Consider the following 14,443-nt stretch of genomic DNA (forward strand, 5'->3'; position numbering starts at 1 on the left):
CTACCCCACCAACAATGGGGTGGTGGCCACAGGCGGGAGGGAGCTTATTTTTTTCCTTTATTTATTTTTCTTAAGTTTTACTTTTATTTAGTTCATTTTTTTACAAAAAATAGAAAAAAGGAAAAAGGAAAAATTTTAAAAAGATGAAATCATCCTTCATAACTAGTGAGTTCAAGCCCTTATTTGAGATTGATATAGTCACTTCAGATTCTTATTTGAAATAATGTTTACTTCAAGTCCTAGAGAAATTGATGACACTTTAAATCATTATTTGAAACAATATTGACTTCAAGCCCTCGTTTGAGAAAATGAAAGCATTTTGAACCTTTATTTAGAATTTTCCCTAAAGACCATTTAAAAAATTGCTATCCAAACATAATTAAACAACCCTCTAGCTTTATGTTGATGAATTGTGTTCTAGCGTTTGTTACTAATATAGGAGACTGTAATTACTCATCATGAATTGCGACCAGCTAGAAATCTTTTTTTTTAATAAAAAATGCAATAAAAATTCGAATTTATTATCATACAATCCAAACTTCATATTATCACAAGCTTATCAAATCACTTGTGTTATGAACGAGAAAAAATCACGTATCAATTTAGGACCACTATAATTACAAAGTTTTATATACATACACGTCGCATCTAATGATTGAGTTCCATTAATAATTCGTCTTTCTTTAAACAGGAAATCAATATATTGTTTTTGTATATTTTACCTTACCAAAAAAAAAATATATTGTTTTTGTGAAGACGGCATCTAATGATCGATATTTTCGGTACACGAGGGAGGGATAATTGACATATTACATAATTAATTGACTGATTAAAAAAGTAAACATAGGCTAAAACTTGAAGTACTTTTTCTAGGGTATAATTACGATTGGTGTTTTATGCGTGTGCAATATATTGATGCCGTATGTATCTACGCTTAAATACGTATTTTACTCATGGTTATTTAATATTTTAATTGATTCCATGTTAAAAAGGGATTAGAGATTCGAAATGCATCGCACCTTCATTTTTCAATGGTTTCTTTGATCTTATTCTATCAATTTTTCTCCCCTCTTCCTCCATCTTATTTAATTTCCTGTTGAACTTTCCCTTTTTCCTTCGACTTTTTAGTAATTTGCACAAAAGCAATGTTAAAAACACATCTATATATATTTTTAAATAGTTAAAACAAAGAGAAGAGTTGGATAAAGAGATAAATGATCGATTCTCTTGAGAAGTACCAAATGATCGATTCTCTCGAGAAGTACCAACATCATGTCAAGTCTTAATTCCACACCTAATTACATTTTGGCCTTGTGAAAAAGAAATCACAAATTTTTATCTCTATGTCTAACTCCTGCTCTCATTAACATTTCATCCAATAGCGCCTTTAAAGATCTAACGTGACAAGAAAATAATCCATCATATCAAATAAGGCACCATTAATATTCTGTCAAATAATATCGTCAAAAATTTTGTGTGTTATCATTTCTACGCCACCTAACTTTATTAAGAAAGGCGTTTTTGATGATTTTTAGCAATGGGAAAAAGATAAAAAGGGATGATCGGGATCAACGACCTCCTCTCTTAGACATCATCATAGGAGATCCGCACATACAAATAGAATGTTCGGTTTGAATCATAACTATCGCTCATTTTAAATGAGACGTCTGTCGTCACCGTTACACTAATGTGCCACTGAGAATAGAGTCTAGACAATCGTACGTCATGTTACCGGAACAGCAGGCATTAGAACCTACGATCAAATTCCACGCCACCCGGCCTGCCGCCACCGCACTGGGCGGCCGGACACATTCGATTTGTCGGCGCGGAAGGTAGAAGAAAGGCATATTGGGCTACGAAGAAGAAGAAGAAGAAGAAGAAAAGCCCAAAAGTCAAGAAAATCTTCGAGGGCCCGCTCAAAATCGACGCGCACCCGAGCTTCACCCCCAAAGCGCCAGCGACTCTCCTCTGCGAAGCCGTCGATGCTGGGCTCGGCGTGAATCGGTATTCCTCCTGTATTTCGCTTGTAGTTTCAGTCGCGATCGATTCCCGGAGCGTTTTTTGCGTTCTTTTTGTCGGCAGTGGTCGTAAGAAGATCGAATTAGTTCCCTCCGGCCGCGTTCGAAGTTACCCGGAATTGGGAATGTGGAAATTTCGGGGCTTGTTTATCGGGTCCGGAGTCCCCTCGTCGAATTTGATGGGTGGTAGTGGTTATGGGATGGTGAACGCGTTTCAAACTGACTGAGCAGTGCAGTTTCTTGATGATTTGTGTCGTCGATTTCGATGGGCTGGTCTTGGCGGGTCGAAGTGGTCGTATCTTTTTATGAGGCAGTGTGTTGCCGATGCGATATATGGGGCGAAGGCGGTTTCTGGTTCTGGCGAGAGGAGAGAATGGTTGGAGGAGGTTCTGATGTGGGCTGGGACGTGGGAGCATGACTTGATGTAGAGAACGATTCAAGAAAAAGTAGATGTGGAAATTGTTGCTCGCTTTGCTTGTTTGGACATATTTCGTGATCGGCACGAATGGATCTCAAAATAACTTTGCTAGAGTCTTGTGCGTTTGTGATATATTGTGAATTATGCAACTCCACTTTTTATTCCTTTTTCACGGGACCTCGTTGATCACTGGTAGAATAAGCACACTTGAGTAGCTGACCCTCATGAATGACTTGATTATTATTACTTTTGCAATCACCACATCTATATATCAATTTTGCCGATGGCCAATGGATCATAATTAGTGGGCATGTTTTTGTCACACCACTTGATTGATTACTTCGTGTACTACCACATGAAAAATGCTTGAGCTAGTTAAACAATTGCTAGCTCTAGAAAAAAACTACTGGTCTAAAATTCTTTCAGTTTACTCCGTGCTCTTGTCAATTATCGATAAGCTAAAGATTCCTTCCATTCTCCTTGCTTGTCTTGATGGATTTGGTTGTGCTTTTACTTTTACCTTTTCGGTTTGTAATGCGGGAGGGAGAGAAAGAGAGAAGGGCAGGGTGGGGCGCCCCTGCCCCGGGGTGTTTTTTTTTTTTTTTTTTTTTTGGGGGGGGCAAGGAGGGGAGCCCATCAGAAGTGGGAGGATAGAAGAAATACAGCATTGCTGTAGGTTGAGGGCGTGTGCAAGCCTTGTTTGGATTAAGATGCATCAATCGTCCATTATTTCTACCACAAAAATAAATAAATAAATTGTACACTTGGCAGTTTTAGCACCTTCTTTGGGATGAAAACCAGAGTTTCTCAACTTGCATTTCTTTTTAGCTTGTGAACGAGCCATCTGTCTTCCTCGGAAGGATGCTGAATTAGAAGAATAGCGTTGCCAATGTCTTGAACTTGAATGTATACTGGCTTGGAAATTCTGTTTCTTTGACTATATAAGTGCTTTGTCTATCTCAGTATTGTATGCAAACATGCAAGGTGAATTAAGTTGAAGCCTTTTGAGTGCCACCACCTTACGGCTCATCTCTTAAATAGGACTCCAGTTCTACTGTAGGAGAGAGAATGAACACGAAGGTTGACCAATCATCTGATGTTGAACCTGCTGGATTAAAGATGGCAGGGGCGTCAGCAGCATCAACATCTAGCTCAAAGGTCTCCATGTTTGGCAAGAAATCTGGTTTTGTCATACCAAAGAACAAGTTATCAGGTTCATTGGTTCCCATCTTTCGAGGAAATAAGAAGCTAGGTGGTGGCGATACAACTAGTGAGGAAAGTGGCAAACAGGGGCAAAGGAAAACAAAATGGGGACCTGACTTATTGCACGGGGGGTGGGCTTGGTCGCCTATAAGGAGGTGGTGGACTTACATGTTGTATGTGAACTGGTAGAGCAAGTCGACGTCCTGGCGGTGCTGAGCAAACCGCTCTCGGGGGAGCCGGAGGAAGTAACGGCGTAGGGGGTTGATGAACCGCCGGAGTTGGTTGAAAAACTCGCGGAGGTGATGCTGATGGATGTTGAGGAGATCCATATATTGGCGGTGCTCGAGGGGTTGAAGCTGGTTGGCCCCTATGTGACGGTGCACCGTGGCCGGAAGGAGCTGATGGCGGTCAACGTAAGACAGGATATTGTCCATAACCAGGAAAAGGCGTTCCAGAAACTGGCGCGGCCGGGGATCCCGGTGTTGCTGTTGGACGCGTATCAGCCATGGGGAATGACGGAGGTGGTCGATGGCCGCCATAATATGATGCAACGGATGAACAGGTGGAGGATTTGGAGGCCCGTTCATTGTATCCACTCTTACTGTTGTATTTACTTAGTGCATGGCCATGCGATAATCAAGTCAACAAACCAGTAGCACAGAATGCTGATAAAGAAAACTAGCTGCACGAATGAGATGCATTGTTGGTCCTTACAAGTACTAAAATTTGTGGCTCCCAACTAATGTAAAAGCCATAAACAGAAACTGGAAACGTGATTTTCCCCATCTTCACCTCCGCATTGAACTCACGTTATATCATGAACAGCCCATCAGATAGCTTATGCAAATAGGTGGAGGAGTAACTTTAATTCAACCACTTCGATACCATGCACCTAAACATCAAAGGTTGATCACGGAGAAGCAACTATTCTGTACTAAAGGAACAACCAGTTCTATAAGTATTGTTCACTTTCCGCATGAGTACATAGTAAAAGCTAAAACATTTCAACATATGAAGCTTTCCTGAGGAATTGAGCAATAATCTCAGGCCAACAAATCCGTCAGGAAGACACGAACCGCGCGACCCACGAAGAAACGATCAAAATCAGCACCAGAGAAATTGACAACAGATCAATCGCAGCTAACTGCCCAAAATTCCTAATGACGATACATGCAGTTACGCATCCACACGCATGATCTCTCGCGGATTTACCTCAATTCCTTGCTTCCACGTCCCGCCGCACGGGCCTGCGACCTTGTCCCTGCACGAGTGGACGGTCTTGAACTGGTCCACGTCGAGCTTCTTGTTGACGAACCCCACCTGGAAGTAGACGGCGTCGGAGGGGGTGGGCAGGTCGACCCCGATCTCGTCGACGTCGAGCCAGAACAGGAGCCGCTGAACCCGGATCCCCTTCAGGTCCGTGATGGAGCCGTAGCTGAGCTTCCCGGTGACCCGCCGGTCGGTAGTAGACCAGGCCGTCGAACTGGACGTAGCGGGGGCCCTCGAGGTCGACGGCGAACCGGCCGTCGTCGGAGAGGTTGTAGGAGCGGACGGAGTCCGGGAGCAGGCCGCCGGGGAGGCTGAACTTGGGGAGGAGCTCGTAGACTATCGGAGGAGAGCTAGGGTTAGGCATAGAGAGAGAACGGCGAGTTCAAAACAAAAAGAACAAAGGGACAGAACCAGGGCAACGATCAAACCCCGCACAAAGATTGCGCCCGGGTTCGAAGACACGCACGGAAAGCAACGATCATCCAAGAACAAGAACAAGAACAAGAACAAGAACACCCGACCCAACCCCGGGACTGACCTTGGCATGCGGAGAGCAGAGCAAGCGCAGGCGAGCGAGAGGAGACGAGACGAGAGGCGGGCTCTGGTTATCAAGCTTCAACTCCACACTCGCTTTCTATAGAGAGGGAGAGAGAGGGGGGAAGGGGGGAAGGGAGGAAGTGATCGACCTTTGTCGGGTCAAAAAAGCCACACGAAATCCAAATGAAACTCAAATGCGGAAATTTCGCCCAAATGAAGTCGGAATTGGGTCATAAGTTGTGTCGCGTTCGTGTGGTGGCCGCAATAATATCTAATCCCCTCTCCCGAACGGTGGCTGCGGAAAGCTACATCACAAGCTGGAAAAGTTGTTACCATGGGGGATTCTTTGCCAATGTCTGAATTAATAGAAGCTGGACCAGATGAAGATTTTTCTTTTAATATAAGTACGAGGAGTTAATTGTTGGAAGCTATGCATTGGCGCAAGCAGAAACTTTTAGGCTGGAAATTGTGTTACCAATTAGAAATAAGCATATCTAACAGACCCTGATTGCGCCACGATGAAATTATTTTCCAAGCCGAAACTCATGAAAATCAATTCAAGAGTGACAAAGCCTCGTTAATTTAGAAGTTGAGTGACTCTAATTCGAAAACCTCCCCTCTTTGAAGCTACATTCCCTTTCAAATTATGTCCCGTTTTATTAAAAAAAAGTCTGACTTTTTAGCCATGATTTATCTTTTTGGGAAAACACGAATTATTCCTTAGGAACTAATCCTGTCTCAATTGTTTTCTAGCGTTTGTTACTAATACAGGACACTGTAATTATACATCACGAATTGCGAACAGCTATAAATCTTTTTTTAATAAAAGAAAATGCAATAAAAATTGAATTTATTATCATACAATCCAAACTTCATATTATCACAAGCTTATCAAATCAACCGTGTTATAAACGAGAAAAGATCGCATGAATTTAGGACCACCATAATTACAAAGTTTTATATACATTCACGTCGCATCTAATGATTGAGTTCCGTAAATAATTCTTCTTTCTTTAAACAAGAAATCAGTATATTATTTTTTGTGAAGGCGGCATCTAATGATCGATATTTTTAGTACATGAGGGATAATTGACATATTACATAATTAATTGACTAATTAAAAAAGTATATATAGGCTAAAACTTGAAGTACTTTTCTAGGGTATAATTACGACGTGTGTTTTATACGGGTACAATACGTTGATGCCGTATGTATCTATGCTTAAATACATATTTTAGTCATGGTTATTTAATATTTTAATTGATTCTATGTTAAAAAGGGATTAGAGATTCGAGATACCTCGCACCTTCATTTTTCAATGGTGTCTTTGATCATATTCATATCGATTTTTCTCCCCTCTTCCTCTATCTTATTTGATTTCCCGTTGAGCTTTCCCTTTTTCCTTCTACTATTTAGTAATTTGCACAAAAACAATGTCAAAAACACATTTTTTTTAAATAATTAAAATGAAGAGGAGAGTTGGATAAAGAGATAAATGATCAATTCTCTCAAAAAGTACCAACTTGATGTCAAGTACTAATTCCATGCTTGATTACATTTTGACCTCATAAAAAATCATAAATTTTTTCTCTATATCTAAATCTTGTTCTCAAAATCTAACATGGCAATGAAAATGATCTATCATGTCAAATATGGCACCATTAATATTCTGTCAAATAACATCATCAAATGTTTAGAGTGTTAACATATCATTTCTACACCACCTAACTTTATTAAGAAATGCGGTTTTGATGATTTTTATCAAAGGGAAAAAATAAGGATTGATTGGCATCGACAATCTCCTCTAAAACATCATCGTAGAAAATCCGTATATGCAAATAGAACATTCGATTTGAGTCATAACTATTGCTCATTTTAAATAAATCGTCCGTCGTCACCACTCTATTAATATGCCATCGCGAATAGAGTCAAGACAATCCTATATCATGGTACTGGAACCGCGAGGCATTAGAACCTACGATCAAATTCCACGCCACCCGGCCCGCCGCCGCCGCGCTGGCCGGCCGGACACATTCGATTTCTCGGGGCGGAAGATTTAAGAAAGGCATTGGGCTACGAAGAAGAAGAAGAAGAAAAGCCCAAAAGTCAAGAAAATCTGCGAGGGCCCGCTCAAAATCGACGCCCTAAACAAGAGAAGAAGGACCAGAACCGACAGCGATAACGAAGAGACGAAAGAAGCAAAACCCTCTCCTTCTCCATTCGCAGAGAAAGCTTCAGCGCACCCGAACTTCACCCCCAAAGCGCCACCGACTCTCCTCTGCGAAGCCGTCGATGCTGGGCTCGGCGTGAATCGGTACTCCCTCCTGTATTTCGCTTGTATTTTCAGTTGTGATCGATTCCCGGAGCGTTTTTGCGTTCTTTTTGTCGGCAGTGGTCGTAAGAAGATCGAATTAGCTCCCTCCGGCCGCGTTCGAAGTTACCCGGGATTGGGAATGTGGAAATTTTGGGGCTTGTTTGTCGGGTCCGGAGTCCCCTTGTCGAATTTGATGGGTGGTAGTGGTTATGGGATGGTGAACACGTTTTGAACTGACAGAACAGTGTGGTTTATGATGATTTGCGTTGTCGATTTCGATGGGCTGGTCTTGGCGGGTCGAAGTGATCATATCTTTTTACAAGGCAGTGTGTTGCCAATGCGATATATTGGGCGAAGGCGGTTTCTGGTTCTGGCGAGAGGAGAGAATGGTTGGAGGAGGTGGTGATGTGGGTTGGGACTTGGAGCATGACTTGATGTAGAGAATGATTCGAGAAAAAGTAGATGTGGAAATTGTTGCTCGCTTTGCTTGTTTGGACATATTTCGTGATCGGCACGAATGGATCTCAAAATAACTTTGCTAGAGTCCCGTGTGTTTGTGATATATTGTGAATTTATGAAACTCCACTTTTTATTCCTTTTTCACGGGACCTCGTTGATCACTGGTAGAATAAGCACACTTGAGTAGCTGACCCTCATGAATGACTCGATTATTGTTACTTTTGCAATCACCACATCTATATGTCAATTTTGCCAATGGCCAACGGAGCATAATTAGTGGGCTTGTTTTTGTGGCGCCACTTGATTGATTACTTCGTATACTACCACATGAAAAATGCTTGAGCTAGTTAAACAATTGCTAGCTCTAGAAAAAAACTACTGGTCTAAAATTCTTTCAGTTTACTCCGTGCTCTTGTCAATTATTGATAAGCTAAAGATTCCTTCCATTCTCCTTGCTTGTCTTGATGGATTTGGTTGTGCTTTTACTTTTACCTTTTCGGTTTGTAATGCGGGAGGGAGAGAAAGAGAGAAGGGCAGGGTGGGGCGCCCCTGCCCTGGGGTGTTTTTTTTTTTTTTTTTTTTGGGGGGGGGGGGGAGCCCATCAGAAGTGGGAGGATAGAAGAAATACAGCATTGCTGTAGGTGGAGGGTGTGTGCAAGCCTTGTTTGGATTAAGATGCATCAATTGTCCATTATTTATACCACAAAAAAAATAAATAAATTGTACACTTGGTAGTTTTAGCACCTTCTTTGGGATGAAAACCAGAGTTTCTCAACTTGCATTTCTTTTTAGCTTGTGAACGAGCCATCTGTCTTCCTCGGAAGGATGCTGAATTAGAAGAATAGCGTTGCCAATGTCTTGAACTTGAATGTATACTGGCTTGGAAGTTCTGTTTCTTTGACTATATAAGTGCTTTGTCTATCTCAGTATTGTATGCAAACATGCAAGGTGAATTAAGTTGAAGTCTTTTGAGTGCCACCACCTTACGGCTCATCTCTTAAATAGGACTCCAGTTCTACCGTAGTAGAGAGAATGAACACGAAGGTTGACCAATCATCTGATGTTGAACCTGCTGGATTAAAGATGGCAGGGGCGTCAGCAGCATCAACATCTAGCTCAAAGGTCTCCATGTTTGGCAAGAAATCTGGTTTTGTCATACCAAAGAACAAGTTATCAGGTTCATTGGTTCCCATCTTTCGAGGAAATAAGAAGCTAGGTGGCGGTGATACAACTAGTGAGGAAAGTGGCAAACAGGGGCAAAGGAAAACAAAATGGGGACCTGACTTGACCCAAGATGCTGCAGTCAGGAGAGCAAGATCTTTGGCTTATCAGGTATTGCAGGACATACGGGTTGATGCTTGTTATAATCTTTTTAAATTAATTTATCTGAAGTACTTGCATAACTTCTATGGAAAGTGTGTATTTGAGTCCTCATTTAATTCCAGTGCTCCTCATTTCCCTAAACTCCACATTGGAGGAGATATTTTTGAAGGTTTCAATTGCATTACAAAAGTAGGGTTGGAGTTACTTGTCACATCTCCGAAAGTAAAAAGAAGAAAAGCAGTGCTTGTTTTATCACCTTAAACTAATTTACTTGACATAATTGCAGTGATTTTGTCGGAAGTGTGCATTTATCCTCATTTGACTTCTATACTTCTCGGCCCCCAAAACTCCCACCCCCGCGGGTGGGGGAATGATCATTCTTAAAGATTCTAATGTTATTACTGAAAATGGGTTGAGATCTAGTCAATGTATCTAAGCAAGTCAGAAGATGACATGTTCCTGCAGCAATTGAGTATTTCCTTTTCTTGTTGGTGATATGTTGGCATTATCCATGTGAGAAGTACACATGAAAGTTTCCTATTCCAGGTGCCACTAAGTGATATTGCTGCCTGTATGGTGGCACAATTTTGAGCAGACTCGGGTGGACCAAATTACAAAACAACTAGGATCGGGAATTTTGGAGATTGATGAGAATGTGGAGTCACTGTCAGCAGCTGAACAGTCTGGTGAAAGATCTTCTGATAATGTCCTTGACAGAGAGGTATATATCAACTTGTTTCTGTGGTGATTTGAAATCCCTTTGTTGGTTACACTCTTAACACTTATTTTCATTTTATATGAAGTCGACAAAATTGTTGGCGCTTGAAAAGCGGGAAGCTATAGGTATGGTTAAGAGAATCCCTGTTGGTCCATGTTATCTTTTGCTTCCATATAGATTGATCATGTTGTTGATTTGTAACAGGCGAAATCCTCAAGTTGAATGCAAATTTCAAGGCACCACCTGATTATAAACCCCTGTTGAAAGAGGACAGAGTGCTCATTCCTGTAAGTTTGTGCAGTGTCAGCTTTTTTCCTGCTACTGTTGATACATTTGACCAAGCTGGTTATATATATATAGTGTATGTGCTCGCACACGCATACTTGAACATAAAGGCATTGGCCGGCCAGAAGGGGATGTTCCAAGGCCCTTTCAATAATAATTACTCATTTTTCATCGAGGGCTGGTCCAATATGTGCTACTTGACTGTCCATGCTAAACATGAAACTGCTGCTTCAAATAGATAGGATTGATTAGTTCCTAGGTGAGTTGGTTCTTGGCCTGGAACCGACTCTATGGCTTTTGGTTCCAAAATTTGGGAACCAGGAACCAGACTGATGTCTGGTCTGGTTCTCGCAACCGGGACTAAGCACAGCTGTCCGCCTTTTATTCTTCTAAATGGATTGAAAGTTAAAAAGGCAGCATGCCTATTTCTTTACAAATTGATGTGGATCACCCTTTTAGGATGACTAAAAGTACAAAAAACAAAATAGAGATCCCACATCAATCTGCAAGGAAGTAGACATGCTGCCTTTTTACTTTTTAAGATGACTAAAAGTAGAAAAAAAAGAGCCCAAGTGTGAGATCCCTCATCGACTAGTGAGTTTTTCTCATAGTTTTGGGAATATTATAACCTACTCAGGGCTCTTTTATAACGAAAGACAAAAGTTAAGGTGTTGAACAGTGCCGGTTCCAAAAAATTGGAACTGGGAACCGGACCGGTTCTGGCAAGAATCACCGAGAATTGGTCAGTTTGGTCAGGTTCCTAGGTTGGATTGGGATTGGTGCTCACCCCTACGAATAGCTGATTGGAGCAGTACAAATCCCTAAATGTTTGACAGAGAGTATAAGAAAATGTTACATTTTTCAAGCCAATCTCCTAGATCAAGTGTTATCTTGCATTGACAGGTAAAGGAATATCCTGGATACAATTTCATTGGCTTGATCTTCGGGCCTGGAGGTGATAATAGAAAGAGACTAGAAAAGGTAAAAGAGAAATTGATGTTACACTTTGTGAGGATTTATGGATCCCCCAGGTTTTGTAAAATCCATGGAACTAAATGCATGTGAATCTTTATGTAGGAAACTGGAGCTAAGATACAGGTGTATGCTGTCAAGTCTGGGACCAGGGATAAGGTAAGCTGTCTGGAATTACTATCAGTCTCATCATTAAGATTTGCGCTGTAATATTTATCCCGGCGGTGATGGACACCTCATATTATTACAGAAAGGTTGAAGATTTAACATTAGTTTTGACAGAGCCGCATTGATGGCCTTATTTCATTTTTCTCCAGGGCGAAATAATTTCTGCTGATGGAAACGATTTCCAGGGTTCCTTTGAAGAAATAAATGTCCATGTATCTGCTGATACATTTGAGAAAGTTGATGCAGCAGTGTCCGTCATTGAATTGCTAGTAACATCTGTATCTGTGAGTTTCATTTGTTTTATATTTATGTACAATCCTCGTTGTTCAGCATGTTAAGCTTTACCTTTTCATATCATATGTGCTCTGCCATTCTTTTGTCTGGTTGTGTTGTGGTGATTGTATACCTTTATGTGTAGGGTAATCTTGCTCCTGCTTCTACAACATCTGCTTCGAGTCCGGCTGAGAGCAAGAATGTCCCCAGTTATGCAAACTCATCTTCTATGGACACTGTTCCAGTGTCAAGTCAGGGACACATTGAAGATTTTATGGGTCCCTCACAGACTTCTCAACAGGTTCAGTTTCAATATTCAAATCCATGGTTTGGCAACACTCCCCACAATGCTCCAGCAAATCAATTTCCCGGTTTCATTCCATCACCAAATACTTCAGCACCAATTCTGAATAGTCCTGGCCATCCAATGCCTTCTCTGTTTGGTGCTCGACCAGCTTCTGTAGCTGGATTTAACTCCTTATCTCAGAATCCTTCTCTGCTCCCGCCAAGACAAAATCCGTCCTCTCAATATATGCAAAATTCAGTAATGATGCATCCTTCTGGTATTGGCCTTCCACCAAGAAACTTTCATTCATTTCCGCAGGCCTCGTCACCAGCTCCACCAGTTCATTCAGCTCCTATTCCTTTTTCTGTGAGCCAATCCTTGCAAACCAGACCACCACCAATACCCTCATTTCCTCAGCTCAAAGCAAATGCTACAGCCGGACCACAATCAGATTGGCCCATACTACCAGCTGGGGGCCCTAGCAATATGATGCAGGTGGGTCCACCCCCAGCGCCATCCATCAACCTACAACCAAACATTGCTTCTTCGGCACCAATTACAAATGCTTCAGCAGGGAGCACAAGCATGATCACAGGTCCTACCTACCCATCTGGTCAATCAACTCCACATTCGATGGCTATGTCAGGGAGTCGTCCGGCTGGTGTCCCTATGTTATCTTCTATGCCACCACCAATGCCAATTCAATCTGCAAACAACACACAAGGGGCACTTCCCCCTCGTGTGACAATGAACCCTTTTCCAGGATCTTTGTCATCTGGGTCACCTGCCCTGTCTTTCCAGTCGGGCCCCAGTACTTTCACTGGAAATATACCCAATTTTACCCCCATTAGATCACCAGCTAATGCTGCTCCGAGTCCACATCGTCCAAATTTTGGGGATTTTACTTTCCAGCCTCAGCAGCAGCAAGCCTCACAGACCTTTTCTGGGCCAGGCATCCAAACTCCTGTGCCTCAACCGAATTCTTTCCGCCCAGCAATACATGATCCTCAATCTATCACGCCTGTCCTCCTAAGGCCATCAATGGGAACGCAGACAGCTCGACCTCAAGGTGGCCCGTCCCCGATTCCCTTTCCAGGAGACTCATCGAGATTTCCCTCATTTCCAGTGGTGGGTCCCACACCAGTACCCCAGATGCGGCCAAGGAACATGAATCCAGCGGCGCAACTACCTGACCTTGCTGGCAGTTTTCCCTCCAGGCCTGGCAATCCAATTGAAGTCCAGAGGGCCTTCCATGGTCAGATGAATCAACCGCCGAGACACCACTTCATACACGGTCCATCTGCCTTTCCTGGCAGACCGGCCCTAGGCCCTGGTGGGAGGCAAATTTACGATCCGTTTTCACCGACCTCGACTGCTAATGCACCTCAGCAGCACGGAGTGAATCCAGCAATTGTAAAGAGACAGGAGAATGATCCCGAGTATGAGGACTTGATGGCCTCTGTTGGAGTGAAATGAAGGAGTCTCTCTTCTAGTGCAGGCCTGAACACGGGGACATCATTTGTGAAAGCAGCGTAGCCGCGTCATTACGGTGTTGAATGTACTCATTTTCGTTTATGCAATTTAAGTGCAGCAATCTTCAACTGTACTTTTGCATTTACTGGTGTTTTGAATCTTCCCTAATGTGCTCTGATCAACGAGAGTAGATTTGAATGACTAGTTAGAATGTGCTTTTAATGGGAAAAATATTGGTTGGTAGCAGATTTGATTAGAGCACCATGTTGTTTGCACTTTTCTGTGTGTCCTCTTTTTCCTCCCTTCCCTGAGGCAGGCATTGGCTGGATCATGTGATACTCTATATCCTTAAAACGACAATCCACATAAGCTTATGTATAGAGGAGGATTTTGATCCTACAGCTCCTTGAGACATGGCAACTGATGTGGAGTGGGTCTGGTAGGGTTATTCTTTTTGTTATTTTATTTTCTTTTCCGGTATTTCTCTCTTTCACATGAAATATTTCATAGGTGTTCTGGGGTTTTCCATGGGACAGAGTTGATTTGTGCCCTCGACAATGCAAAATGATTATTATTTTTATAAATAAATGTAAGCACTGAGTCAATTATTTTTATAAAGCCAAGCTATTACTTGAAAATCTGTAAGTTTAGACTACGTGAATTTGATGTTAGTATTTAGCGTATTTTGACGTGTACATGAAATGGACGTTTTTCCGAAGAATATTTT

General features: G+C 42.1%; 1 protein-coding gene and 1 pseudogene across 4 annotated transcripts; one reads left to right on the forward strand and one right to left on the reverse strand.

The window, feature by feature from the left end:
- Positions 1-1,936: 1,936 nt before the first annotated feature.
- LOC104422303 (splicing factor 1) lies at positions 1,937-13,980 on the forward strand. 4 transcript variants are annotated; one of them, XM_018864097.2, is made up of 9 exons: positions 1,937-2,004; positions 9,224-9,550; positions 10,137-10,262; positions 10,345-10,384; positions 10,464-10,546; positions 11,448-11,525; positions 11,622-11,675; positions 11,834-11,968; positions 12,103-13,980. In XM_018864097.2, exons 2-9 carry the CDS (start codon positions 9,251-9,253, stop codon positions 13,717-13,719), a joined length of 2,433 nt encoding a protein of 810 aa, XP_018719642.2. In that variant the 5' UTR covers positions 1,937-2,004; positions 9,224-9,250; the 3' UTR covers positions 13,720-13,980. The 4 variants fall into 4 exon arrangements, with proteins under 4 accessions (XP_018719642.2, XP_010032892.2, XP_010032893.2 ...); XM_010034590.3 differs by lacking the exon at positions 1,937-2,004 and adding an exon at positions 7,587-7,759 and having other exon boundaries at positions 9,146-9,550; XM_010034591.3 differs by lacking the exon at positions 1,937-2,004 and adding an exon at positions 7,587-7,759.
- On the reverse strand, positions 3,123-5,272 carry LOC104423801 (annotated as a pseudogene).
- Positions 13,981-14,443: the final 463 nt, after the last annotated feature.

Source organism: Eucalyptus grandis, chromosome 5 (genome assembly GCF_016545825.1).
Source record: "Eucalyptus grandis isolate ANBG69807.140 chromosome 5, ASM1654582v1, whole genome shotgun sequence".
Classification (NCBI taxonomy): Eukaryota; Viridiplantae; Streptophyta; class Magnoliopsida; order Myrtales; family Myrtaceae; genus Eucalyptus; species Eucalyptus grandis.